General features: G+C 40.2%; 4 protein-coding genes and 2 long non-coding RNA genes across 13 annotated transcripts; all 6 read right to left on the bottom strand.

Annotated features, from left to right (window-relative positions):
* Nucleotides 1-1,162: 1,162 nt before the first annotated feature.
* Nucleotides 1,163-1,602, bottom strand: LOC139192367 (uncharacterized). The gene is made up of 2 exons (XR_011576496.1): nt 1,461-1,602; nt 1,163-1,311 (listed from the first exon to the last, which is right to left on the bottom strand). It is a non-coding gene; the product is annotated as an uncharacterized lncRNA (long non-coding RNA).
* Nucleotides 1,603-2,584: 982 nt separating this feature from the next.
* On the bottom strand, nt 2,585-6,115 carry LOC103456118 (uncharacterized protein At2g24330-like). Its single transcript, XM_008395755.4, has 6 exons — nt 5,720-6,115; nt 5,304-5,600; nt 4,938-5,082; nt 4,150-4,259; nt 3,301-3,724; nt 2,585-3,107 (listed from the first exon to the last, which is right to left on the bottom strand). The coding sequence occupies exons 2-6, from the start codon at nt 5,568-5,570 to the stop codon at nt 2,824-2,826; spliced, it is 1,230 nt and encodes a 409-aa protein (XP_008393977.2). The 5' UTR covers nt 5,571-5,600; nt 5,720-6,115; the 3' UTR covers nt 2,585-2,823.
* Nucleotides 6,116-6,887: 772 nt separating this feature from the next.
* LOC103456116 (pentatricopeptide repeat-containing protein At5g24830) lies at nt 6,888-17,414 on the bottom strand. The gene is made up of 4 exons (XM_029093681.2): nt 15,728-17,414; nt 15,198-15,413; nt 14,810-14,871; nt 6,888-7,124 (listed from the first exon to the last, which is right to left on the bottom strand). Exon 1 carries the CDS (start codon nt 17,294-17,296, stop codon nt 15,947-15,949), a length of 1,350 nt encoding a protein of 449 aa, XP_028949514.2. The 5' UTR covers nt 17,297-17,414; the 3' UTR covers nt 6,888-7,124; nt 14,810-14,871; nt 15,198-15,413; nt 15,728-15,946.
* Nucleotides 17,415-17,446: 32 nt separating this feature from the next.
* LOC139192492 (uncharacterized) lies at nt 17,447-18,333 on the bottom strand. The gene is made up of 3 exons (XR_011576689.1): nt 18,128-18,333; nt 17,895-18,031; nt 17,447-17,634 (listed from the first exon to the last, which is right to left on the bottom strand). It is a non-coding gene; the product is annotated as an uncharacterized lncRNA (long non-coding RNA).
* Nucleotides 18,334-18,583: 250 nt separating this feature from the next.
* LOC103400222 (cryptochrome DASH, chloroplastic/mitochondrial) lies at nt 18,584-22,621 on the bottom strand. The gene is made up of 13 exons (XM_029093325.2): nt 22,101-22,621; nt 21,536-21,675; nt 21,209-21,433; nt 20,988-21,113; nt 20,807-20,881; nt 20,543-20,659; nt 20,398-20,444; nt 20,208-20,284; nt 19,926-20,001; nt 19,724-19,793; nt 19,478-19,601; nt 19,176-19,225; nt 18,584-19,020 (listed from the first exon to the last, which is right to left on the bottom strand). The coding sequence occupies exons 1-13, from the start codon at nt 22,516-22,518 to the stop codon at nt 18,799-18,801; spliced, it is 1,767 nt and encodes a 588-aa protein (XP_028949158.2). The 5' UTR covers nt 22,519-22,621; the 3' UTR covers nt 18,584-18,798.
* A 617-nt stretch (nt 22,622-23,238) lies between these two features.
* On the bottom strand, nt 23,239-26,466 carry LOC103456113 (putative RNA methyltransferase At5g10620). Of its 8 annotated transcripts, none has more exons than XM_070814662.1 (9): nt 26,151-26,466; nt 25,713-25,772; nt 25,573-25,604; nt 24,924-25,066; nt 24,665-24,731; nt 24,424-24,564; nt 24,186-24,331; nt 24,030-24,103; nt 23,239-23,372 (listed from the first exon to the last, which is right to left on the bottom strand). In XM_070814662.1, the coding sequence occupies exons 1-8, from the start codon at nt 26,464-26,466 to the stop codon at nt 24,064-24,066; spliced, it is 945 nt and encodes a 314-aa protein (XP_070670763.1). In that variant the 3' UTR covers nt 23,239-23,372; nt 24,030-24,063. The 8 variants fall into 8 exon arrangements, with proteins under 8 accessions (XP_070670763.1, XP_070670760.1, XP_070670764.1 ...); XM_070814659.1 differs by having other exon boundaries at nt 23,274-23,413; XM_070814663.1 differs by having other exon boundaries at nt 23,274-23,413; nt 25,713-25,828; nt 26,151-26,284.
* Between the last annotated feature and the right edge of the window lie 20 nt (nt 26,467-26,486).

Raw genomic sequence — 26,486 nt, 5'->3', positions numbered from 1 at the left:
GCCCATCATGGATATGTTTAGGGAAGCTAAATAACGAGGGACATACATCCAAAAAATCACAAACCACTCAGATCACCAAAAACATATCATAAGATTAAAGTAAAACTATATGAAAAGAACAGAAGCAGGTGGAGTCACCACTCAACAGAGTACGACTAATTACATACCATTCAAGGTTATCGGTTATAACTTATAAGGCATAAGTCAGCATATACTTTTAATAGAAGACTTGAAATACCAGTTTCATTAGACAACTCAGAGCTTCCCAAAAAGAATCCGATTATACGAATGAAATCTGGTAAATCATTTAATTCATTTGTGAGAAATTGAACTTCATTTTCAATTCAGCTCTGTGTGAATGACTGCACATGAAAGCATAGTGTACATAGCCCTCCAAACTGTGTGAAGGAAATATCGACCCCAATATTTTGTACAAGGCACTTTACAAGCTTGACCTGCCACAACAAAAACAAATAGTCTTACAGAGGAAAATCAAAAGTTTGTTAACTAGAATCAAAATAATGACTAATGACATAGACAAGCACCTAATAATTTAATTAAAGGGAAATGCAAGTTACACAACATCAACTCAGCACAAAAACTTTACTAGACATAGATGGCAGCGTCAACACTAAGTTGTAACTTATACCTATCATCAATCTAATAAAGTTAAGAGGTAAAAGCTAAAAACCTTAGCCCGAATCAACTAGACATCTTTCACCATAAACTCAGCAGCCATATTTTGATATTCCCTTTCAAGGACAGTGCAAATGTCATTGGCCAGCGCCTCCTCAACATTCACAACACCGAAAGCAATCAAATCAATATCTCCATCAGGCAGATAGGTCTTTAGAGGTACAACTAAATCGTGGCAAGGTAATTAAATGAATATTGTCATTTATCATTTTCGCTAATGCGAAAGGTCAATAGAAATAGATAAATAGCAGCAAGGAAAGTTTCAGCTCCAGACAACAAATTAACCTAAACAAACAGTTTATATGCAGAATTCAAGCTTACCCAAATAAATGTTCATGCCCAATTCACAAACTATACATACAAATATATCAGACATTGGTTGTTTTGTAGCTCAATAAGCACAACAATTTGAATAAAAAAGTCAGACAAAGATTTATACCTTTTTTTTCTGAGATTTGTGCTTGGATCCATGTCAATATTAGATGCATGCACATAAATATCGAAGTCTAGAATAATATGAAACAAAGAAAAGAGATGATACATAGTAACAACTCCAAACTGACACAATCGAGACGGTGAATTTCCGATCGGAGCTGTAGTCATTCGTCAGAAGATCTGCAACAGAAGCCAAAATGCAAGGTTTTAGATGCTAATTACGCGCAATCGAGAGACGAAAACACAGTAGAAATATCGCAGAGACGAAGAGAGAGAGAGAGAGAGAGAGAGAGAGAGAGAGAGAGAGAGAGTGAAAATGATTGCTTAACCTTGCTTTTTTGCCGATGGTTAAAAGTCCAGGTCCCTTGCTCATCTTTATTGGGAAATTTTGGGAGAGAGAATCGGTGATCTTCTGCGATTTTGACAGAGATGAAGACGGCTCAAAATTAAGTTTGGGGCCGGATATGTGGGTTTTGCATACTGGCAAAGACAGAGATGGAGCTGCGATGCGAAATTAGAAAGAAAAATGAAAGGTTTTGAATGCCAAGAAGAAATGGGGGAGACGGACAATAGCAGAGAGATCCTTCATAAATGAAGGGAGATATTAGACGGACGTAGGCTTTGCCGTCAGGGACAAAATCGGAAATTTAATATTTGGGCCATTTTAATTGGGCTGGTTTAGTATTGGGCTTTGTCCTAACCATTAAATAAAGTTAGTACATGGTTTTTGGTTAACATTTAAAGTTTTCAAACCCTTTTCATTAGTTTTCCTAAATTTAAAACCCATGTGCCCGTTGGATTTGTCATTCACATTTCTTGAAAATACGTTAATTATATGACACATAAAGTTGCACCAATTCAAACACAGGACAGAAAGACAATTAGAAATTGGAATAATGTCATTTCTCATTCCGAACAAAAATGCATGTTAACCCTATAATTTCATAGATTGAGCTATTATTGACACTCCAAAGAAAAAGAGCATTCCTTTTACTTAACAAGGTTTTCATTTTTAACATATAGCTTACAATGCATACATACGGGCAGCCAAATTAATTAGAGCAAATGTGTTGACTCTATACACCCGAGTTTGAATCCTCTCACTTACATTTTATAATTTAAAGTAAAACATGACTTGAATTTACCTTTTTTTAAAAGTATGTATTGGCGTAGTTCAAGTTTTTGCCCTATTCAACAAAGGAATATTTTGGTTAAAAATATAATTAAAAAAATAAAAGAAATAACGAAGAGAGAAACCTAGCGGTAAAAGTACTTTCTCATCCTCCCCTAAATCAAAATAATAATAATAATAATAAACAAATAAAATGTAGCAAAACCTCACCACTCAAGCAAGACTCTTCTGTATCACTTGCAGTAGCACTAAAGTTTGAATTTGTTCTGTATATGAACCCTAACTGTATAGCAGCTCCAACAATTGAACAAGATAAGAAAATAACAAAATGAAAGCTCAAAGATGCACAAAATTACAATCAATCCGCGTGTTGTACGATCATAAAGCCTCGAAGTTACAACCAATCTGCGTATTCTATGACCTTAAAGCCCGGAAAGTTTCTGGCAAGGCACCTCTGACATTTTCTTGTACATGAGTAACACAACAATCATATATAAATCCACCAGCAGAAACCTACAAGGGGAAAACAAGGCCAGATCGAAGAAAAGAACATCTTAACCCTACTCATGTTTTTCTAAACGAACTGTATCGGCCAATGCAGGCCCTTCGGTTACTTCCTCAATCTCTGAACCAGCTTTGACCGGGCTGGTACTTGTGAGTACACTGTCATCCAGGGAATCACTTGCTTGCTTTGTCGGCTCACCGATGACCCCTGCTCCCAAATTGCCCAAACTAGGGGTGTTAGAACCAGAAGTACTCCCTTCCAGATGTTTTGGCTGATTTAAGGCGTGACAGTGCGGGCAAAAATAAGTGATGTAAGGGAAATCTTCCTTCTTAGCAAGCCCTGCAAAGAGAGAAACATATGACCATTGTTAGATTCAACCAAAAGAATGAAAGAAAACAAACACTGAGGAAAGTACACGAGTCTGCACAATGATTCGAACTTAACTTTCGGTTCTAATCATGACTTTACTTCACTTGCTTAATAAAAACATAAAAGAAGTAACAGTACTAGGATTCAGGTGTTGATAACTTACCATTGTGCATATGACAGTTGCCACATATGAGCGCATAAGACTGTGTTGGATCCTCACCCACAAGTAATGCTGCAATCCGAGCAATCCATCCTCCATCCTGTGGAGATGATCCTTGAGGATTATGATGACTAACAACTAGCTGATTATACTCAGAAGTCTGAGCACCATCGGACCTTGCAGAACGAGGTGTCTCTTCTTCAAGAGGATTCAGTGGAACACTCCCTGTACTATTAGATCTGGTGTGTACTGGTTTACGGTTTCGAAGTTCACCAGAATGGACAAGTTCAACATCATGGCTTTTCCCTGTTGAGACATTACCCTTAGTTTCATCTCCCACAAAAAACTTCAAGCCTGAATCTGTACCCAGCTTTGATGCCAGGACAGTTGCAGCAGCTGCCTTTGCTGCTGGGTCAGGATCATATCTCTGCATAAAAGAACATAACTTAAGCATATACGAAGACAACATATAAAGACAACCATGGTACATCTACCATTATTCAAACACAAACCAATGAGTTCCCCAAAAACATAGATAAGTTAAATAAAATCGAGCAAAGGGGTACAATAATTGATCTGAGGATGCCTTTGTCTCACAAATTTTCAATTAATGCACATGATCTCCAGAAATTCTTCCAAACAGTATTTGCAATAACATTTAAGAAACTCTATCCATTCAAACCATCAAATGAGATAATATGAGATGCAAGGGTAAACATGCATCATGATCTACCCAATTCGCCTGATAAAAATTCAACAAGTTAACAGAAAATACCAAAGAGAATGCAGTAATGAGACATAAATACATACAATGAATGCAATATAGCAACAAAACTCTCTTCAAACCATTACCTGAATCAGTTGTTGAGTACTGTAATAATTCGTCCTCTCTTTAAGTTCATCAATTTTTGCTTGCCTTTCAGCCCGAAGCCTTTCCAGGGTTTTGGTGTCCTTGCGATCTCCTATACATTGAAACATATGGTATCAAATTGCTGACGCATATTGGCGCATCAACATTAGACAAGTACCCTCCACTTAGTTGCAGCATCCTATTTGGAAAATGGAGTTATGGAAATAGATGGGTTCATATACGAATGATCAATTATTCACCAGACATTTTAATCAACAGTAATAAACTAATGAGAACATTGTACTTCTAGTTTCTAGCCTTCTGTTAATGATCCATTACAGTACCAACATGGCACTAAGCTCCTAAACCCATACGTTTCATACTTCAATATGGACTTCATACGATACAGACATGCATGAATGCTGATAAATAGACTCACAACATACATAATTTACAAAAGTAACATATCAAGAAAATCAAGACGGGCATGAGATATGTACAAATTGAAACAGTACGGAACTTCGAACTCTGTGAATACATTTTCCCTGCTCTAAATGCCTTATGATGAGAAGCTGCACACCATGTGCACTAAGAATATATGACGAGGCTTAAAAAACTCAATAAACAAAGTCGGAAGCCACCAATGCAAGGATAAGTTCTAGCTAATACACAACCTGAAATTCTACCATAAGCACGGAAACCAGACACCTTTGCAAAACAAGTGTTCCAGATATGACCACATGAACATAAAAAGAGTAAGCAAGCGGAAAAGTTCTAGTTAGACACTCACGCATCTTTGTGAAGCTCATAAACGCTGAATAAGTAACAGAAGATATAGCAGGCAAAAGAAACATGGGCAGAATACGAAATGTCCTCATCTTCCAATCTAAATCCGTCGCTCTCGTCGTTACTATAGCATAAGCAATTGCAATAACCTGAAATTGACAAAAGTATGCAAAACCCAGCATTCTTCTCTGATACCATCACACTTGAAAAACTCTATATTCCAAGAAGAAACTTGACAATTGTTATGGTGCATTATCAAGACTTTTATTGGACATTGCAATGAAAAATAAGAATTTTTAACAAAGCCCTAATTAATGGGTTTTACTATAATAACACGATTAATTAAGCAAAGCAAGAGATTTTCAATTACCTCAAAGAAGACGGAGAAGAGAATGAGATTTCTGGCCATGCGCCTCCAAGTAATGGACCGCCTCTGCATTCTAGCGAGGACAGTGGCTTCCTCTTTCGAAATGTACTGAAGCCGCTTCTCGAAATCGTCGCCGTGTAGTCGGAAGATCCCACTGAACATTCTGGACAAAATTCCCTGGCGCTTCTTCTTCGCAACCGCAGGCGCTGCAGCCGCCGCAGCAGCGTCCTTCTTGTCGCCTTCTCCTCCGACGGCTTTATCCTCCGCCATTTCACCAATTTTCGGATTCTCTATCTCTTTCTATAATAAAATAACAAATTGAAAGCGAATAGCAAATCAAACATCGATTATGCAAAATACAGAGATGAACTCAGATCCGGAAGATTATGAGAGTTGTGGGAGAGAGAGAGGAGGAGGACCTTGAAAATGGCGATGGCGGATCGGGAGAAGGTTGAATCGATGGAACTTCTTTCTGGGTGTTGGGGGTAATGATGGAAATCGATAAAGGAAGAGAAGTCCGTGAGAGCGACGCAACGCAGAGCTCTGATCGATGAAGAGAGAGAGAGAGAGAGTATCGGCGATGGAGTGAGAGTGTCGAGGGAAAAGGAGGAGAGAAAGGGCGCCTTCACAAATGGGGTGTTTTTTTTTTAATTTTTTGGTTGCTTTCGTTGTGTTCTGGGTTTTTTTTTTCCACGCACTATTCAATTAGACGCACCACACGAATGCCTACGCGGGGCCGGATAACACGGTGAGTGGGACCCACATCGGACCGCGGGGATCCTGTTCGTTGGATTCACGACCGACCCCCTGGCCAGATCTCCAACCGCGCTGAGCTGGACCTTAATAAAACACCCCCGCCAAAAAGTCTATTTGGCAACCTACCCAACCACCTATCCACATAATTAACTAATTTTTAAATTCTTTGTTATTTTTTTAGGGTAAAATTGTTTGTCCTTTTTCTTTAATCAAATATTTTTTATCCTTTTAAACATGCATTAATAATAGAGTAGTGCAATTCACACTCATTTCTATTTCTCACATACCGTTGTTAATTATTATCTATTAATCTTCTTTAATTTATTCAATTCGACAGTTGAAAAATGAAAAATGGTGTGTGAAAATTACAAATTAGTGTATGAATAACACCACCCTTATATCGAAAGATAGCCAATGATATAAGTATAACACCTTCACGTATGGGATAAATTTCATCTCCTAAGCCCTCGTTGATGGTATAACGTGAGAGAAGTTATTTTGCAAGTTAGACTCACTTTTGATTTATTATGTGTTAGTAAATGCACGATATGTCTGGAAGAGATTGATAACCCTACCCACTTGGTAACTTGTGAAGGAAGGAAAGGAAAAGAATCTTACTTTTGAGATCCTACAACAAAGAAGCCAGGAAATCGTTTTCCAAAAGAAAGCATTTCAGGTTCCTTTTCTTACCTTCGGAAGGACACAAAGCTTAGCATAAAGGGTTTGTTAAAAGTTTTACCAAGGAATAAGGTTGACTATCACGGGAGCGACTGCCGATTCCCATTTCACCGCTCCCATCGCCTCTTGGTTTTCTTCAGAATTATGCAAGGATGACTCAGAATCTCATGGTTATGAACACTTGAGATCAATATGTTAGTCTCTCTACTATGAAGAGCGAAAAGTTTAACGCAAAAATCTAGTACTTCGCGGTAATTTTCCAACCTGCAAAGTTTTTCTTCCACAAGCAGAAACTGCCAATTATCAGAAGGGATTATATGGAATCTATAGCCTCCCAAACTGGAAGAATTACAGGGTATTGAATAACAACAACAACAACAACAACAAAGCCTTTTCCCACTAAGTGGGGTCGGCTATATGAATCCTAGAACGCCATTGCGCTCGGTTTTGTGTCATGTCCTCCGTTAGATCCAAGTACTCTAAGTCTTTTCTTAGAGTCTCTTCCAAAGTTTTCCTAGGTCTTCCTCTACCCCTTCGGCCCTGAACCTCTGTCTCGTAGTCACATCTTCGAACCGGAGCGTCAGTCGGCCTTCTTTGCACATGTCCAAATCACCAGAGCCAATTTTCTCTCATCTTTCCTACAATTTCGGCTACTCCTACTTTACCTCGGATATCCTCATTCCCAATCTTATCCTTTCTCGTGTGCCCACACATCCCATGAAGCATCCTCATCTCCGCTACACCCATTTTGTGTACGTGTTGATGCTTCACCACCCAACATTCTGTGCCATACAACATCGCTGGCCTTATTGCCGTCCTATAAAATTTTCCTTTGAGCTTCAGTGGCCTACGACGGTCACACAACACGCCGGATGCACTCTTTCCATCCAGCTCGTATTCTATGGTTGAGATCTCCATCTAATTCTCCGTTCTCTTGCAAGATAGATCCTAGGTAGCGAAAACGGTCGTTTTTTGTGATCTTCGCTAGATTGCTCCGGTCATTAGTGTGGATAAGTATATAAATGGATAGAGATAGGAAAGCAAACACAAGATGTACGTGGTTCACCCAGATTGGCTACGTCCACGGAATAGAAGAGTTCTCATTAATTGTGAAGGGTTTACACAAGTACATAGGTTCAAGCTCTCCTTTAGTGATTACAAGTGAATGATTTAGTACAAATGACATTAGGAAATATTGTGGGAGAATGATCTCGTAATCACGAAACTTCTAAGTATCGGAGTGTGGTGTCGTCTTGACTTGCCTTATCTGTCTCATAGGTAGATGTGGCATCTTCTCTGGAAGTACTCTTCCTCCATCCAAGGGTGGTATCTTTAACTGGTGGAGATGCACAAGGTAATGTATCAATTTCACTTGAAGCTTACTTGTAGTTTCAGGCTTGGTCAAGCGCGATACAAACCATGTAGTAGGAGTCCCCCAAGTCGCCGAGCTAGGGGGTCTGCTGAAAGAGGTGACAGACAAGGTAAGCAATCAGAGCTCCGACTGATTGTTCACCTTCTCCCCATCTTGCAGCAGCATGAAGGATAAAGAGAAGAAAAATGAGAAGAGATGATATGAGATACTTTTGCTTTTGAAGAAGTAACTTTCCACAGGCTTATTCTTGAACTGAGCTGGAGGGTTTTCTGGTTTCCTCCAGAGTATAAGGCCGACTGAAGAATTTGAGGGTCAAAACAAGTCCATCAAATCTAGAGTACGTTCCACCCTGCTGATATGGGATACTTTTGCTTTTGACAGAGTAATGGATGTATCGGCACGTGTGCTGTTACGCTTGTCTCCACATGCTTCCTTGTATCCTTCGCACTTGCCCTATCTGTTCCTCAAGCAGATGCGGAATCTTCCCTGGGAACATAAGATGTTGAAGATGAGTACTCGAGAGCAATGTCAGGTAAGTAATCAGGTAAGGGGTTCCAGGCAGTCAGTTCCTGGCTGGAAGCTTGATTCCAAGTGCTGACTGATTGCTCTCTTTCTCCTTGTCTTGCAGGTAAAAACAAGGCCAAAAGAAAAGACAGGGAAAAAGCATGATATGGGATACTCTTGCTTTTAACCCTGATGATATGAGATATTCTTGCTCTAGTATAGCTTGTTTGCAGAGGTATTATCGGGGGGAAATAAAGCTGAATATTTCGAAAGGCTTCGTTGGGAGTGCCCTCTCAGATATGATGAAGGGTTGAGCATTTTTGCAGGTCTGCCTGTCCGTTGGGGATGGAGGTCGACATATATAGGAGTCTCCCTAACAACAAGTAGTAATGTTATTCCTTTACCCTGCTTGGTCATAGCACGGTAGTGGGAGCTGCCAGTTTCACATGTTTTAACTCTGTCAGAGCACTTTGAAAAAGTGGTCTGTGGTATCTGGGTCTCGAGATTCGGAGAACGATGCCTCTTCGATTTTTGAGAAAGTAATCATGCTGGGGGTCTGACTCTCGAGATTCGGGGAGCAGTGTCTCTTCGATTTTTGAGGAAGTAATCATGTTGGGAGTCTGGCTCTCGAGATTCGGAGGGCGGTGCCTCTTCGATTTTGGAGCAAGCAAACTTGTTGGGAGTGTTGTCTCGAATGTGAGTAAAGGTTGGGCATGTTTGCTAGTCTACCTTGCCACGAAGCACAAAGGTAGTGGGAGCTGAGCTGCAAGCTTCACGTGCTCAACTTTGGCAGAGAACTTTGGCAAAGTTATCTGTGGTACCCATGAGCTATTGTTGCGTGTGGGAAGTGGGTGATTGAACAGTAAGATTCATGTGCTTTCTACTTCACCAGAAGTCTTCGACAGAATGCCCATAATTTCTGCAAAGCTGAGTGTGCGTGTGACAGGTGCTGACAAGGCTAGAAAAGTAGGTGCCTCTTCGAATTCTGAGATCGGCCCTCGTGGTCTCTGAGCAGCCCAGCTTTTGAGAAAGCGAGCGCCTCTTCGATTGATTCGGAGAACGATGCCTCATCGATTTTTGAGAAAGCAATCATGCTGGGGGTCTGGCTCTCGAGATTCGGGGAGCAGTGTCTCTTCGATTTTTGAGAAAGTAATCATGTTGGGAGTCTGGCTCTCGAGATTCGGAGGGCGGTGCCTCTTCGATTTTGGAGCAAACAATCTTGTTGGGAGTGTTTTCTCGAATGTGAGTAAAGGTTGGGCATGTTTGTTAGTCTACCTTGCCACGAAGCACAGAGGTTGACACACAGGGACTTTCCAATTATCCAGCAATGGTACTGTTCCTTTACCCTCTCTTCGATTTTTAAGAAAGTAGTCATGTTGGGAGTCTGGCTCTTGAGATTCGGAGGACGGTGCCTCTTCGATTTTGGAGCAAGCAATCTTATTGGGAGTGTTTTCTCGAATGTGAGTAAAGGTTGGACATGTTTGCTAGTCTACCTTGCCACGAAGCACAGAGGTTGACACACAGGGACTTTCCAATTATCCAGCAGTGGTACTGTTCCTTTACCCTTGTGGGTAATAATATGGTAGCTAGACCTTCAAAATTTATGGGTCTAAACTTTGTTAGTGCTGTTTCTTTGCTATTCTTTTACCCTTCTTGGTCAGAGCGATGTAGTGGGAGCTGCAAGCTTCACGTGCTCAACTTTGGCAGAGAACTTTGGCAAAGTTATCTGTGGTACCCATGAGCTATTGTTGCGTGTGGGAAGTGGGTGATTGAACAGTAAGATTCATGTGTTTTCTACTTCCCCAGAAGTCTTTGACAGAATGCCCATAATTTCCGCAAAGCTGAGTGTGCGTGTGACAGGTGCTGACAAGGCTGGAAAAGTAGGTGCCTCTTCGATTTCTGAGATCGGCCTTCGTGGTCTCTGGGGAGCCCAGCTTTTGAGAAAGCGAGCGCCTCTTCGATTTCTGAGATCGGCCTTCGTGGTCTTTGAGCAGCCCAACTTTTGAGAAAGCAAACGCCTCTTCGATTTCTGAAGCTCCGTCGAGTGCCTATTTTTATAGGGGCTGGCATTAAGTTCCAAAGCACACTTGAATCTCCACCAGTAGAAGCTTCATTCTTGCACTTCTAAGATCTTGATTTGTCCGACCTCTTCTCTCTTCAACACCTTTGAAAATGTCTGGCCCCTCCGACCGTCGTTTTGACTTGAACCTTGTTGAAGAGGCAGCCCCGCCTTCTCCAGACAACATATGGCGCCCATCCTTCGTCTCCCCTACTGGTCCTCTTACCGTTGGGGATTCCGTGATGAAGAATGATATGACCGCTGCGGTGGTGGCCATGAACCTTCTCACTCCCAAAGATAACAGACTACTTTCCAAACGGTCTGATGAGTTAGCTGTTAAGGATTCGCTGGCTCTCAGTGTTCAGTGTGCAGGTTCTGTGTCTAATATGGCCCAACGCCTATTTGCTCGAACCCGCCAAGTTGAATCATTGGCGGCTGAAGTGATGAGTCTCAAACAGGAGATTAGGGGGCTCAAGCATGAGAATAAACAGTTGCACCGGCTCGCACATGACTATGCTACAAACATGAAGAGGAAGCTTGACCAGATGAAGGAAACTGATGGTCAGGTTTTACTTGATCATCAGAGATTTGTGGGTTTGTTCCAAAGGCATTTATTGCCTTCGTCTTCTACGGCTGTACCGCGTAATGAAACTCCAAATGATCAACCTCTGATGCCTCCTCCTTCTAGGGTTCTGTCTAGTACTCAGGCTCCAAATGATCCCCCTCCGGTGCCTTCTCTTTCTGGGGCTCTACCGACTGCTGAGACTTCTCCTAAGCAACCTTTGTGAAGGCTCCCTCTTGTGTGTTTATTTTGACTCATGTATATGTACATATTTGTAGCTTATCGGGGATATCAATAAATAAGTTTTCCTTCATTTCAACGTATTGTGTTAAATACACCAAAGCCTTCTTCGCTAAGTTCTTTGAATTTTCTTTTGTTGAAGCTTGTATGTTGAAGCTTTCTGAGTGGAGCATGTAGGTTGGGGTAGTGTTCCCTTAATTTCCCGAGTGAGGAAAACTTCTCGGTTGGAGACTTGGAAAATCCAAGTCACTGAGTGGGATCGGCTATATGAATCTTAGAACGCCATTGTGCTCGATCCTGTGTCATGTCCTTCGTTAGATCCAAGTACTCTAAGTCTTTTCTTAGAGTCTTTTCCAAAGTTTTCCTAGGTCTTCCTCTACCCCTTCGGCCCTGAACCTCTGTCCCATAGTCGCATCTTCTAATCGGAGCGTCAGTAGGCCTTCTTTGCACATGTCCAAACCACCGTAATCGATTTTCTCTCATCTTTCCTTCAATTTCGGCTACTCCTACTTTACCGCGGATATCCTCATTCCTAATCTTATCATTTCTCGTGTGCCCACACATCCAACGAAGCATCCTCATCTCCGCTACACCCATTTTGTGTACGTGTTGATGTTTCACCGCCCAACATTCTGTGCCATACAGCATCGCCGGCCTTATTGCCGTCCTATAAAATTTTCCCTTGAGCTTCAGTGGCATACGGCGGTCACACAACACGCCAGATGCACTCTTCCACTTCATCCATCCAGCTTGTATTCTATGGTTGAGATCTCCATCTAATTCTCCGTTCTTTTGCAAGATAGATCCTAGGTAACGAAAACGGTCGCTCTTTGGTATTTCTTGATCTCCGATCCTCACCCCTAACTCGTTTTGGCCTCCATTTGCACTGAACTTGCACTCCATATATTCTGTCTTTGATCGGCTTAGGCGAAGACCTTTAGATTCCAACACTTCTCTCCAAAGGTTAAGCTTTGCATTTACCCCTTCCTGAGTTTCATCTATCAACACTATATCGTCTGCGAAAAGCATACACCAAGGAATATCATCTTGAATATGTCCTGTTAACTCATCCATTACCAACGCAAAAAGGTAAGGACTTAAGGATGAGCCTTGATGTAATCCTACAGTTATGGGAAAGCTTTCGGTTTGTCCTTCATGAGTTCTTACGGCAGTCTTTGCTCCTTCATACATATCCTTTATAGCTTGGATATATGCTACTCGTACTCCTTTCTTCTCTAAAATCCTCCAAAGAATGTCTCTTGGGACCCTATCATACGCTTTTTCCAAATCTATAAAGACCATGTGTAAATCCTTTTTCCCATCTCTATATCTTTCCATCAATCTTCGTAAGAGATAGATTGCCTCCATGGTTGAGCGCCCTGGCATGAACCCGAATTGGTTGTCCGAAACCCGTGTCTCTTGCCTCAATCTATGCTCAATGACTCTCTCCCAGAGCTTCATTGTATGACTCATTAGCTTAATACCCCTATAGTTCATGCAATTTTGTACGTCGCCCTTATTCTTGTAGATAGGCACCAAAGTGCTCGTTCGCCACTCATTTGGCATCTTCTTCGTTTTCAAAATCCTATTGAAAAGGTCAGTGAGCCATGTTATACCTGTCTCTCCCAAAAGTTTCCACACTTCGATTGGTATATCGTCTGGGCCTATTGCTTTTTTATGCTTCATCTTCTTCAAAGCTACAACCACTTCTTCCTTCCGGATTCGACGATAAAAAGAGTAGTTTCTACACTCTTCTGAGTTACTCAACTCCCCTAAAGAAGCACTCATTTCATGTCCTTCATTGAAAAGTTTATGAAAATAACCTCTCCATCTGTCTTTAACCGCGTTCTCTGTAGCAAGAACCTTTCCATCCTCATCCTTGATGCACCTCACTTGGTTTAGGTCCCTTGTCTTCTTTTCCCTTGCTCTAGATAGTTTATAGATATCCAACTCTCCTTCTTTGGTATCTAGTCGTTTATACATATCGTCGTAAGCCGCTAACTTAGCTTCTCTGACAGCTTTCTTCGCCTCTTGCTTCGCTTTTCTATACCTTTCACCATTTTCATCGGTCCTCTCCTTGTATAAGGCTTTACAACATTCCTTCTTAGCCTTCACCTTTGTTTGTACCTCCTCATTCCACCACCAAGATTCCTTTTGGTGTGGGGCAAAGCCCTTGGACTCTCCTAATACCTCTTTTGCTACTTTTCGGATACAACTAGCCATGGAATCCCACATTTGGCTAGCTTCCCCCTCTCTATCCCACACACATTGGGTGATTACCTTCTCTTTGAAAATGGCTTGTTTTTCTTCTTTTAGATTCCACCATCTAGTCCTTGGGCACTTCCAAGTCTTGTTCTTTTGTCTTACTCTTTTGATATGTACATCCATCACCAACAAGCGATGTTGATTAGCCACGCTCTCTCCTGGTATAACTTTGCAATCCTTACAAGTTATACGATCCCCTTTCCTCATTAGAAGAAAATCTATTTGTGTTTTTGACGACCCACTCTTGTAGGTGATCACATGTTCTTCTCTCTTCTTAAAGAAGGTGTTGGCTAAGAAGAGATCATATGCCATTGCAAAATCCAAGATAGCTTCCCCATCCTCGTTTCTCTCCCCAAAACCATGGCCACCATGAAAACCTCCATAGTTGCATGTCTCCCTGCCCACGTGTCCATTTAAATCTCCTCCTATAAATAACTTCTCCGTCTGAGCAATTCCTTGCACCAAGTCTCCAAGATCTTCCCAAAATTTCTCCTTCGAACTCGTATCCAACCCTACTTGAGGTGCGTACGCACTAATCACATTGATAAGTTCTTGTCCTATTACAATCTTGATTGCCATGATTCTATCTCCTACCCTCTTGACATCTACAACATCTTGTACCAAGGTCTTGTCCACGATGATGCCAACACCGTTTCTCGTTCTATTTGTGCCCGAATACCAAAGTTTAAACCCTGAGTTTTCTAGATCCTTTGCCTTACTACCAACCCACTTAGTTTCTTGTAGGCACATAATATTTATCATTCTCCTCACCATAACTTCCACTACTTCCATAGATTTTCCCGTTAAGGTTCCTATATTCCACGTTCCTAAACGCATTTTGCTCTCTTGAACTCTACCCTTCTGTCCTAGCTTCTTCACCCTCCCCCGTCTAATAGGATCAAAGTACTTCTTTTGTGTGTCCCGGGTAAAGTTGATAGGAGCATATGCTCCCAAACAACTTTGAGTGGAGTCGTTCGAAAAGAAGTTTCTATGGCCCCCTTGCTCATTTAACACTGCATCCGGGTGCCGATGGAGATACAGCGACCCTTGCTCACTTATCACTGTGCTAAGACGGGCGGACTGTGCATGTAGGCAATCAATCCTGTATCCACCTCTTGTATATACGGCATATCATCTGCACGTGAAAATAAAGCATTCAAAAGAACGATCTTGTTCTCATTACATCGTGAAAATAAACCATTCAAAAGAATGATCTTGTTCTCATTACATGTGTGAGTTCGGTCATGTTATCTTTAAGTTTTAAACACAAATAATTCTCAATAAAATTGCACAGACTAATTCAGATACGTTTTGGCTCAATAAAACTGGACACTTATCCCTAAATAACGTAAAATGCTTATGAAGCATTACAAGAAGTATGACTATATAATAAGAAATCTGAAAGTCATGTATCAGGTAAGATGAATATAAGTTGGTAGGAAATTGATTGAATGAACCAACCTGAACAACTATAGGTGAAGCATTCATGCCAAAGTCCGGTTGAATATACTCCATTGCGTCAGGATTTGTCATTATAATGGTGGTCAAAATTGTAGGATGTTGGGCTCATCCAATATTCACAAGTATATTAAAGCATCCTGATTTCCATGAAAGGAATGATCAGATCTGGCCCCAAGTTTTAGGAGCAGGACCGTCAAGCTGAAGACTGCTTTGATCCTGTAAGATTTTTGCAAAGAACAGTCAGTGATGATTTAACTCGCAAAATTATAAAATGAAAAATTTTGAAGCCCTGAGCTGATGACGACTAGACTTGACCAAGAACTTTCTTATCCATCCCAACATAAGGTATCAAGTTTTAACTCAACACCCAACTAGACATACGTCTTTGAATGTTAGTAGTCTAGTAAAAGGACACAAACTTCTTTGTCCAGCTTTCCATTGACCATAATTACCAAAAAGTCTTAATTGATACACAAAAACGTACAAAAGTATCACTCAAATTGTAATGGAGCATTTGTAGAAACACATACCTTCTAGAAAAGCAAACAAAAGATTCCCATTTGCCACAAGTAGAAAAATGCCATTACCAGAATGGATTCTATGGATTTAGATCCAAGTAATTTGACTTGCATGCCAAAACGGCAATGTTCCAACATGCTCGATGCATGATCTGAGTTTAAGGAGGATAACTCACAACCCCTTCTCAGCCACTTCTGGTAAACACCAAATGCCATGTCAGGCTCCTTAATTTAGCAGTACTCCTTGAAAAGTATACAATATGGAACATAATCGATAGTTAAACCAGATTCCTGTATCTTCATAAAAAGCTCTTCTGCCTCCTTCATGTTACCTCTCAAGCAGTGCTCTCTGATTAGTGCAGTGTAAGTAAATATATCTGGATAAAATCCTATTGTCAGCATTTCATCATATAACCGGAATGCAAAAAGAATGTGCCCTAACTTACAAGCAGCACCTATCAACAAATTATAAGTGACCACATCAGGACAAAGACCAGACATAAGCATTTCCTTTTTGAAAGCAAGAGCACGATCAATGTTTCCTCCCTTTACTTGTGCATGGATCAACGCATTGTAAGTATACACATTTGGTTGAACACCAGAAGCGAACATATGATCCTTGACAGAGAGTGCAGCACTAAGATCCCCATATCTTCCATAACAATCAATAATACAATTCCATAGTAGAGGCTCAGGCGCCATTGACTTTTCTAGCATACGAAGAAGAAACTTGTTAGCTCTGAAAACTTCTCCTTTAATACACAGGCCCTGAACAATTATTTTGTATGAAACATCATTTGGAGTAACTCCCATTTTTGACATACTTTCATGGACGTAGCAAGCCTCCTCTAATTTTCCTTCTTTGCAAAGACCACTTATAAGTGTATTAAAAGTAATAACATTAGGAAGCAATCCTCTTTTGATCATTTCACAAAGGGAACCATAAGCAAGGTTCATGTCTCGACTCAAACAAAATCCATTGATGAGAACATTATATGCAACGACATCTACTTGGGTATTCATTTGGACCATGTCATCCCAAATATGAAGTGCCTGAGCCATATTTCCGTTTTTAAGATAACCATCCATAAGTGTAGTTGAGGTAATTAAATCTGATGGTGTCTTGTCATAATCATCATCTAATATCTTGTTAAGAAGCTTCTTCACACTCTCCATAAGACCTCTCTTGCACAATGCATGTACAAGTATGTTGCAAGTGACCCTATTCGGACTAATACCAATGTTACTCATTGTAGAGAAAAGATAAAGAGCTTTATCCACATCATCAAGAAGGCAATAACCCTTAATAAATGTGTTGTACGTGGCGCAATTGGGAGGAGGGCCCATTTCTAACATCTCTCTAATTAGCCAATCTGCCTTCTCCAAGTGACCAGTTTTACACAGTCCATTTAAAAGATAATTGTGCGTCAAAACATCAGGAACAAAGCCTTTCCTAGTGATTTTTCTCCGAAGCCAAAAAGCTGTTCCCAACTTACCATCCATGCATAAAACCCTTATGATGCCCATGTGATCCATGTAGTTAACTTTAGAAGCGCAACTTATAAAGCCTATCTCTGCCATTGATATGCTTTCCCTGCAATTTTTCACATAGTCAACAAAAGCATGTAATGGAATATGACGTACAAAATATGTATCAATCCTTGAGCACTAGTCCCCTGGTTATCAAACAAGATTGTGAATTTGATCCTAAAGATTACAAAGACCGAAAACTGATCTCATTGTTTTCAGACGTTCCAAACTGTCCTTCAACATTGCATCCAACGCATTGAAAACTGCGTATGGATCTTGTTCACCGTCGGAATTCTTCCTCTTTGAACCAACGTTGAGCACTCAAATGGTAATTCTCATCCCATTTTTTCATGAAATCTTCAAAAGTAGTTGGAAGTAGATCCTTACCCCTAAATTTCCAACATTTGAGAGCACCATAAGGTTTCTAGTAATAACTAATACCCAGTGCATTAACTGCTTAGTTTTCATGTCCACTTTTCCACTCAGTTTTTTCTCAGCAACCAAACAGAAAATCAAGAATATAACTAGAAAATGGCAAGAAACAAAAGCATCTCCATCAAATCTTCAGGCTTTTTCTTCCTCTTTTCTACTCAATATTCTCAGCAACCCAACAGCCGACTATGAGTAAGACAAAAAACTGATGAGTTACCTGGCGTTGTTAGCTTGGCAGCACAAAATGTAGACAAAAATGCGAGCAATGTTGTGCTTGATGGAGTCGAGGGTTCGATTCAAGCAACTCAGAAGGGCAATGTGGGACGGCGACGATTCTCCGCACGCAATGACAAGCTGCAAAACCCAAACAAACAGTCAAATAAACAATTGTCGGTATAAAAACATATATATATAATTAAATTAGTGAAATATTAGGGATTGTGGACTGACTGCCATTGCAGGCGTCCTGTGAAGAACTTGAAGGATTTTGAGGAAGAAGAAGAAGACGATGTGGGGAGTGTTTTGTTCTGCAGCTTCTGCTGCTGCTTCTTCTTCCTTGATTCCGTTGCTGACGGTTTGAGACTGAGGCTGGCTCTGCCTCGGATTGGTTTTCTCCTGAGGGGCGTTAAGCTCCGGACGGAGTCAGTTTTCGGAAGCGGATCCAAATGGCACATATTCTGTTGACGACTGAAGACCCCGAATGTACAGATCGGGGCGGGGCGGAGTGCCAACCAGGCTCGAATAATACGGGTCTCAAATCAGTATGGGCCTGAGATATCAAAGCCCAAATCTCATTGGAGCTTACAATTCTCCCCTATGTTTTTTACAAGATAAATCTCAATCGCTCATTCGTAAAAAATGCAAATAAACAAAGATTATGCTAAATTAATTTAAAGTAAAATATCGTTGTAAAGAAAGTGATTAAGACCGTTTATTGATACTGAGAATCATGCTTTCAAATTCTCCTCTCCCAATATAAGCGTATAAAAAATCGAATATCATTTATGGAGAAGAACAAAGTATTTCGAAGTTTGTGAGATAGAGAATTCTGAATTTTTCCTAAATTCTTTATTTCTAACCGGATAAAGTGTTACATAGTTTTTTTTTTCTTCTTCCCAGATTTATCTCCTTTGCCCCCGTGGCTGTCTTCCTCCAAAATTTGCGCCTCCAGCAGCCGAGCCCCTGTCCTGGTTCTGGTGCCTACTACTGGCATTTCCAAACTTGAGAGGTACAACCGGCTTGATATATGCCATTCCGGGAAAGTTCCGTCTATCTTTAGGAAGCGATCGTAATTGCGGAAGCCAATATGCCACATACTCGCCATCAGGATCATAATTCTGCGCCTACAAAAGGCAAAAAACACACATCTTCGGTACGATGCTTCCAAAAAACTATTTGTAATAAAAATTTGTGAAGAACTTTGCACTGTGCAATTTGTCATTCAAAGTTGGGTCTTGTTTTAAGAAATTAAAAGGAGACAATGGATTAATGTACTCACTTGTTTCGGAATACTGAAGTAACGATCTTCTCTGGGGTCATTTCCAACACCTTAACAAGATGAACCAACGACGAAAATTTGGTTAGTAAACCTTCATTTCCAAGGTTAAGAGAATCCTTTGTTACTAGCTTATATAATCCTCCTCAACATCGTCAAAATTCCATATTCTTATTAAACAATCCCGAGTAAAAGTATTCTCTGTGACTTGCAGCTAAAGAAGAAAGTCGACATGGAGGCATACTTATGCTTTTCAGAGAAACATGCATACATTGAATTGAATAAAAAGATGAATGTGAAATCACCTGCTCCATAGGTCCAATTCCCATAATTGGAACAAGGGTCATAATCCAAAAGACATGTCTCGAACCATTCAGCTCCCATGCGCCAGTCAATGCCCATATCACGAACTAGAAAGGAACATACAATCTGTAGAATAGTAGATGAAGTATTAGTAAACCTTCTATGTCCCATGTTCCCGGGAAATATGACATCGAGATCAAGACAAGAAGTTTTATTCCATTAATAGTGACAGTTTACTTTAGAATTACCTGCCTTCCTCGATTTGACATGAATCCAGTGGTCGACAGCTCCTTCATATTAGCGTCTATAAGTGGATACCTAGAGGTTTAACAAGTTCTGTATATCAACAACAGAGCGAGAACCAAACACCAGTAGAGAACAAGTTCTTGATTTAACATTTTTTAAGATTATGGTGGCTTAATTCTATAACTGTCGGGAAAAGTATTGTACCCCGTATGACCATCTCTCCAGGATTCAAATAAAGTCTTTTCCTGGCTCCATCTATGCTCCACCTTTCTTGGGCCACCTTTAAAGGGACCAAAGTTAAAAACACGACTACTAATGAAACAGAAGTAGCGATAATTGAAATCTTTGCACTGATACGTCAAAATAAGTGGCTCCATGTGTGCTACACAGCAACAAACTTTTTCGGCCTTAAACTTCGGCATGATTGAATATTATACTTCGGCGTGACTGAATATTAAAGTAATCAAATAAGAATTTAATCTTTACCCAAATGGAAAAGGGAATTCCCGCATTTTGCTGATAGAAACCTGAAGTAATCCCTCCATATCAGTTCAAACAATACCCTGTCATGTTAAACAAAGATTAAATCAACGGGATAAACAAAAGAAACAGTCCATTTCTCATCCAAATAACTGCATTCTAGTTCATGGAAACCGAGGGAGAGATTGAGAATTACCAGTATGTGGAATCATTTGCTTCCCTTTCTTTTTCATACCTCTTCACCTTAAGAAATCAATTAGATACCATGCAAAATTAGTCTAAGTTGGCTCAATGTCATGTCGTCATGTAATGAACGTAAGAAAATAATCAAGAATTTCAACCTCTTCATATATGAAACGGGGAGAAAGGCTTCCGGAAGCAAGCCATGGAGAAAATTTTGTTGAATAATCAGGTCCTAACATTCCGTTTCTGGTGTGTTTATATATCTTTACCAAATCCTGCACGTGAACATTCATGAGAATAAGATAGAAGACCAAATTACTCTTACCAGTGTTCCGTTATATTATGGAATGTGTTAAAATAAAGAGAAACTACATGGAAGTTTTTTGGAGCATCAATATGCATAACAAATGAATTTATCTTGCCTTCTTCCAGAAATACTCGTGCACTCTGCCCAATGCGGCACTTTCGCCCCCGACAAACTTCATTCCTTTACTTACCTACATCGAGATGGAGGGGGAAAAAAGGGAAAAATGATCATTTTCAATTCTCAGAGTCTATATCAGACGATATGTATCGCTGTAAGTATATATTGGAATAACTTACAATTGAGGATTGAAGTCCAAACTGATCTAATGAAGGAACACATCCCCAGTCTTCAACACTAGGGGGTGGACCAAGAGAAGCTGGAATTTTGATGCAGCCACGAACTGTGCATTTGGCTTCAACAGACTGCAAATTAGGTATCATCAACAAACAGAGTTAGTGGAGAAAACCTCCCCCAGATATTGATTGAACTGAAACCAGCCAGAAAGCAATCTCCATACCTTGCGAAATTGAGTATACACGTCCGGTAGGCTGCTGGTATCAAACGGGAGGTCGTCTATATGGTACATAGTGGTGCCCCAAATAAGTTGTAACTTAGGATTGTTTACAGAACCGGGCTTAGAGGATTGCACTGAAGATGATGGCAACGCCACTCGTTGCAAACCTTTGCTGACCAATCTTTCGACATTTAACTCCTCACTGCAAGTTTCTTTTTGGGCATATACCTAAATAGGATTAGATTACATACCAACACACTACTGCTTTAATAAGTTGAAAAATCATAACAAGCTCATTATGCTAATCAAATAGTGTGGAAATCACTTAACTGTGTGAGCTCCAAAAGCTTTTGCAAGATCAGGGAGAATCTCCTCGGGCTTCCCATGTTGAATTAGCAAGTTAAGACCTCGCTTCATCAGATTCTTCTTCAAGTCAGCCAAACACTCGATCAGAAATTGTGCTCGCAACGCTGCCAAACAACAACATTTTCCAAGATCTCAATTAGCAACGTTCTATGTCCCATTTAGATTATACAACACCAAAATAATCTACGAAATTAGGAGGTAGACAAAAATATACTGCCAAAACATCGAGAAAAAAATTCAAAGCCCACTGTAGTTAACATGCCAAAATTCTCTAAACACCAACAATTATGTAAAACCAAACTAAAATGTGGAGAGATTTTTACATGTGACATTATCGCGCACCTTGTCACGTAATGTTACTAATCCACATGGTTAATCTTCATCGACATAGACTATTATTAACTTTAAGAAACAGAAGCACAATATAACATAAGTGGATTAGTAACATCACATGGCGGTGTGACAATCACTGGAATTACTGACGAAAAGCGTACGGATAATGTAAATTTCAACAAAACAAGATTGGTACCTCCAGTTTTGGGAAAACCAAAGTAATGGGTAGAACCAAAAATCCTAGGATCAACACAATAGACAGCCAGAACCTCCTGGGACGAAACCCAAGCTTTGTAAAGAGCCTCATTGTCCAGCAATCTGAGGTCGTTCCTGAACCAAACGACGGCCACACCTCTGCCGTTTCTCTTGGCAGAGGAGGAGGCCGAGTACCTCTGCAGCGTTTGGTCCGCAACTCGCTCCATTTCCACCGGGTCCAGACCCGGAACCTGGGAGACCGCGGCGGGCGATTCGGGTTTGGAGCTGGAGGAGGAACTCATGGGTCGGAAAAGATTGAGTCTTTCGGTTGAAATCGTGGGTTTTGGATTTGGGAAAAATGGGCGAATGATGAACTTTTTCAGACAGTGGGGTGCGAGCCAGGGGTGAGGATATGCCATCTGCCATTGCCGAGTTTTGAGCTCGAGGGGGAGAAAGTTTTGAGCAGTGGGGTTGCTGACACGTGTGCAGAGAGTTGGATTTGAAACGTGGAGGTTTGGAGGCCAAAGGAGGGAGAGGGACGCTGACTTGATTTACTTTCAAACCGACCGTTAGGTCCGTTATTAATGGCGGCAAACTAAATTCCACGGCTAAATCAAGTTTGTTTGCATTGCACCCCCACAACATATTATAAAATGCGTAATGCTAGCTAGATCAAATTTTGTAAACCAAATGACATAAAAATTGATGATTGAATTATTACTCAAGTGTTGATTAACGTGCTTATTTTTTGTCGGTGACACATCATTTGGTTCGCAAATTTGATCAATCTAACATTATTCTCATAAAATTATGGATGCAGTTGGACTGAAAGTTCCAATTCCTTCATTAAAGTTTTCGTTTCGATGTGAATTCAAATATTTTTTAAAAGGTTGCATGAAAATTAAAATGCATTTAACAGTATTGAAATTCGGAATTTCTAATCTGAATTGTAACAAAATGTTACAAACTTATTCCAATAAAAAGAATATCCGAAGTATTCAACTTAAAACGATAAACAGATTAATATAATACAAAATAATGATCATTGAAGAACTTGACACCGAAACACAACAGCGGCCCCATTTCACACCGAAACATTGAAGAACTTGACAACGAAACTGCAGTGCGTAAGTGCCATGGTTTGCCTGTAACTGCAAAAGCACTTGGGGGCCTCTTAAGGCACACTGTTTCTGAGGAATGGCTTCACATATAAATAGCAGCTTTTGGGAGCTACCCTCGATTGCTCGTAATCTCCAACTTGCTTGCTACAATACTTGAGGTAGAAGGGAAGCTAATCACACAACATTGGCCACTCTACTAAGACAAAGGTAATCAAATTCACAAGTCATTAGCATTTGTTTTGAACTATTATCTACGTATCTTAATTTGCTGACAAGATTCATCTGTAAAATCTTCCGAGGTTTCTTGGAACTCTCTTCTTTGATTCATAGCATTCAACGTCAAATTCTTATCATCATCATATTGTAACCCATAAAAATGGTCTCGCATTTCCTCTGTTCTAGCACACTACCAATGGATCGAATAAATCAAAGGAGAATCAAAGGGACTTATTAAGGAGAGGCGTGAAGAAGGTGAAAGGGGGAGTGCGGAAATCACTTCCCTCACACTTACTATACATACACACAAGGTTTGTTAACCCTATGTTCGGATCAGGGTCTTTCAAAGTACCCAAAAACTTTCTAGTCAATTGTTAAAAATGCCTTAAAAACGCATTACACAATGTACTCAAGCACTACACATCGATTAACAAAACATTACAAATGCACTACAAAGACACGTAATAAAGGACTTTCAAAATGTCTTTTTAATGTTCTCTCAAATGTAATGCAACAAGTCATTGTCAAGTCCCTCTATCCAAATCATCAGTAGTATACGTAAAAAAGGTCGTAATAAAAAAGAAAATGAATACCTGATGGTCACTGTTCAGACCAGTAAATGAAAGGTTACCGGTGATAGTTCTGTCCTTTCAGAATAGTCCATGCCCTGAAGTCAACGGATAAGCATGCGTTATTTACTCAGTTGATGGTTTAAACCCATAGAAGCCAGCAGATCAAAGTATTATTACCTATAGAGTTGTTCGACAAGCACAACTAATGCAATTTGATGGTTTAAAACCATAGAAGACAACTTGATAGAAACATCAGCACGTTCTCGCAATCGTTTTCCATGGCCGTAAGGTCCACCAACGCAGAAGGATAGTCTTGAAGCTCCCTGCATAAAGGAAGAACAATAGTGTTACCTACCGTAAGAAGTTCCTAAGTTCTTATACTCAACTTACCTCTTCTTTTCAACAACATACATACACTAAGAATGGAAGAATTCGAAAAATCATTCTTGAAAATCACTAAATGTGAAATCATTCGTACTGTATTCCCTGCATCCCCCACCAACTCTGCCATCTGCTCCGACCCTATGTCTTTCCCGCGCTCATCCAACAGCACGACCTGCAAGATGAAAATATAGAAAAAAGTATAACAGCTTTGAGCCTTTGATAATACAATTGAGTCCGTATAATGATTTAAGCAAAGGGTGCTCAGACTGTACCCAATCATTGGACCTTATAAGGTCCATGACAGCACTGTCTTCATGATCAACCTGAGCCTTCGAATCACTACACAAAAGGTAACTAATTTGAGCTCTAAACATAAGATATGATCCGTAAACCCACAATACGATCATTTCCTTCATGTGTCCGATGTCCATAATTGCAGGAAAAAAGGCCTCTACATCTCTTAGAAAAACATATCTATTCAGGTTAAGTACAAAGATTATGATGATACAGATCAAATAAGAAGGCCAGTACTGTGCATTTTTAGGATTGTTCCGTATGTGAACATCATCAACGCTGCAGTAGAGCTTAAGCTTTTCGATGTATTCATCCACTACGAGTTGTACTCCTTGTGATCTCTTCTTCCCTACTGATATTATGCGTATAGGAAGTGCTTTCTGCCCAAAATAAAAAAACACTTAAAATCAGAATAGAACGGTAACTTGAGGTCCAACAGGTGTCATGATCTGTTGCCAATTTATAATGCAAAACACAGAAGCCAATTGCTCAAAAGATTGACACAATCAAAATGATAGAGCAACTGATACTTCACTGCTAACACAATAAATGAGTTCAATCGAACACAAATGAAAACCAATTAACCAATTACTCAAAAGATTCGATAAAATCAAGATCATTGAGCAAACTGACAACCCTTGCTAAAACAATAGATGGATTGTGGGATCACAAAAGTCAGACATAGATAGCTTCGTTCAGGAGATAAAACCAACTGTTCGGCAAGGCAACAAATTTTACTATGATAAACCAATTCTCGATCTTTACATTTCTTCCTAGCTGCTTGGCCTGTAGTAGGTATCTGGTTCACCGCTTTATATGCAGAAATCAATACGTAAAATAACAGACATTGTAAAAAAGATTATAGCAAGAGCTGTGGAGAGCGTACCACTGCTTGACCTGTGTATTTACAATCTCTACCTGAAAAGTTTAAGCAAAATCAAGTTCACAAATTGACAAAGTTTGAGATAAGATAACGATTAACGAAGAATATAAATGGAGGTACAAGGTTTTCGAGATAACAATAACCTGAAGGAAGAGCAGAGGTAACGGTGTGGAGACGGGCACTAAGCATGACAACCATTTCAACTGAAAGAAAGGCAAAGAATACTACTTGTAGCTCCAAAAATTGTACAAAAAAATCCCTGACAACGAAAACACGAAAAAGGGACATTGCAATTTGCAATTGCATTACAAATTCTACAGAGAAATGTGAACATTTCCATCGTTTCATTGCATATTGTAGGAAATGCAGGCTCACTGTTTAGTCAATGCAATGATTCAATAAAAAAAGGAGAGATAAAATCATGATATCCTGCATTCATGCACAGATTCTACATATCTCAGACCAAAATTTATCAAATAGCTGCAACCAATTACTGTATAATTCTTGGTAAATAGTTAAAAACTAGCAATTGGGTATGGCAAATACCAAATTTGACACCAATTCTTAGATAAAATACCAACCTTGAGCTTCAAAAATCCAACCGGACAGTGCCCACCAGAAAGGCTCGCCAACAGACGGCTTTCGAAGCACAAGACGCAGAATCGAGTTTCTGGGTTGCTGATAGAACGAGCAGGGGAGGAGAAGCACTTCTGTTTGTTTGTTTGGTTTTTTTTGGATGGGTTGGAGTTTATAAATGGAATGAGCACAAGAAGTGAGGCCCATTAATACCAATAGGCCCAAACCAATTGATACATTCCCATACCCGTTTTCTGCGCAGGGGCTCGGTTGGGGAAGACGAGAGAAATCGCGGAGTTTCTGGAACTTACGGCCCTGCATATATTTGCCGTATTCCACAG

This window comes from Malus domestica, chromosome 15 (genome assembly GCF_042453785.1).
Source record: "Malus domestica chromosome 15, GDT2T_hap1".
Taxonomy (NCBI): Eukaryota; Viridiplantae; Streptophyta; class Magnoliopsida; order Rosales; family Rosaceae; genus Malus; species Malus domestica.
This window is presented reverse-complemented; position numbering and strand designations above follow the sequence as displayed.

Bases quoted from the DNA above. Each gene is read 5' to 3' on its own strand.
- LOC103456118 (XM_008395755.4), bottom strand. From the start codon at position 5,570: ATGGCGGAGGATAAAGCCGTCGGAGGAGAAGGCGACAAGAAGGACGCT. The intron at 5,083-5,303 runs GTAATTGAAAAT...TGTCAATTTCAG, and splicing joins TCTTCTCCGTCTTCTTTGAG to GTTATTGCAATTGCTTATGC. The intron at 3,108-3,300 runs GTAAGTTATCAA...CTCTCTTTGCAG, and splicing joins CAACTGTCATATGCACAATG to GGCTTGCTAAGAAGGAAGAT.
- LOC103456116 (XM_029093681.2), bottom strand. From the start codon at position 17,296: ATGGCAGAGATAGGCTTTATAAGTTGCGCTTCTAAAGTTAACTACATG.
- LOC103400222 (XM_029093325.2), bottom strand. From the start codon at position 22,518: ATGGCATATCCTCACCCCTGGCTCGCACCCCACTGTCTGAAAAAGTTC. The intron at 21,434-21,535 runs GTTAAGTGATTT...AATCCTATTTAG, and splicing joins AAGCTTTTGGAGCTCACACA to GTATATGCCCAAAAAGAAAC. The intron at 19,226-19,477 runs GTGATTTCACAT...CATCTTGTTAAG, and splicing joins GAATTGGACCTATGGAGCAG to GTGTTGGAAATGACCCCAGA.
- LOC103456113 (XM_070814662.1), bottom strand. From the start codon at position 26,466: ATGCAGGGCCGTAAGTTCCAGAAACTCCGCGATTTCTCTCGTCTTCCC. The intron at 25,605-25,712 runs GTTATTGTTATC...TAAACTTTTCAG, and splicing joins TACCTCTGCTCTTCCTTCAG to GTAGAGATTGTAAATACACA. The intron at 24,565-24,664 runs GTACAGTCTGAG...TTCATCTTGCAG, and splicing joins TTATAAGGTCCAATGATTGG to GTCGTGCTGTTGGATGAGCG.